The 1,022-nt window shown below is 46.5% G+C and overlaps 1 protein-coding gene across 10 annotated transcripts in view; it reads right to left on the minus strand.

The window, feature by feature from the left end:
• SLC38A10 (solute carrier family 38 member 10) overlaps window positions 1–1,022 on the minus strand; it is a 39,379-nt gene that overhangs the window by 30,550 nt on the left and 7,807 nt on the right. For all 10 annotated transcript variants that reach the window (XM_014525262.1, XM_025216902.1, XM_025216904.1 and 7 more), the window contains one exon: window positions 874–967. In XM_014525262.1, coding sequence (XP_014380748.1) covers window positions 874–967 — 94 coding nt within the window. The remainder of the gene's footprint in view (window positions 1–873; window positions 968–1,022) is intronic.

Here is a 1,022-nt window from a genome sequence, read left to right on the forward strand (position 1 = left end):
AATGGTAATCCAAGCACCAGCCGCTGGAATATTTTTACACATCTCCAGCAATTAGATGAAAACTAACCTAGCTTCAAAAAATAAATAAATAAAAGCCACCAAGGAGAAAGAAATGGCAGCCCTGGAAATTCGGATCAGAAAATTAATCAGAACCTCATATTGGTATTTATTATAGCAGAACACTCTGAAATGCTTGGAAATATTTAATACCTAATTTGGCTGCGGCCACGAAGCTTCATCTAACGTCACAGTCCCTTAATCAGAGCTTAACAGCATCAGGCTGGAGCAGATAACAGCCAAGCCACATGTCCATTTAGCTTCCCTGGCCTGTCCCCTCATCCAGCTCCAGCAGCCATGGATTGCTCCTTGGCACACAGCACTATGATCAGAGAGGAGGGACAGCCTTGGAACAGCCAGTGTTGGGATAGTCAAGTGGAGGGATAAGTTTAGGCGCAAGAGGAGGATTATGGACAAGAGCACAAAGTGGGATGATGGCTTGAACAGAACAACTTTGGGAAGGGGGTGGAAAAAACCAGCTCCCATAGAAAATGCCTGTGGGAGTTGCACTGGGCCACACAAGTCACCACACCAGCTAGTTTACAAAGGTCTGACTTGCTGCAATTGCTGTTTCTTGTACACAGTTTTCCACATCCTGCTGTGCCAGGCTCCAGGATTCATCAGGCAAGACACTCAAGAAACTCGCCATCAGGTTTTAAAGTGGAAACGTACTAAATGACTCGGCTGGATCTTGAACACACGGTCAATGCGATGATACTCTTCACCCTGTCATCACACATGCTCAGCACAATGTACCAAGCTGGCAATACATCAGAGTATTGTCCTGTACCAATGCCACAGGGAGACGAGGCTTACCTGAAGGCCAAGCAACTGGGCAAAGAAGTTGGATCCCAAATCCCCAATGACGACATAGAAAGCAATGCAGGTTCCCAGCATGAGCCCAATCATGCTGCAAAGCAAAGATACGCGTGTTAGGAGGCCAAAATCTCGATTCCGCGTGGAAA

Source organism: Alligator sinensis, unplaced genomic scaffold, assembly GCF_000455745.1.
Source record: "Alligator sinensis unplaced genomic scaffold, ASM45574v1 scaffold1200_1, whole genome shotgun sequence".
Lineage (NCBI taxonomy): Eukaryota > Metazoa > Chordata > Crocodylia > Alligatoridae > Alligator > Alligator sinensis.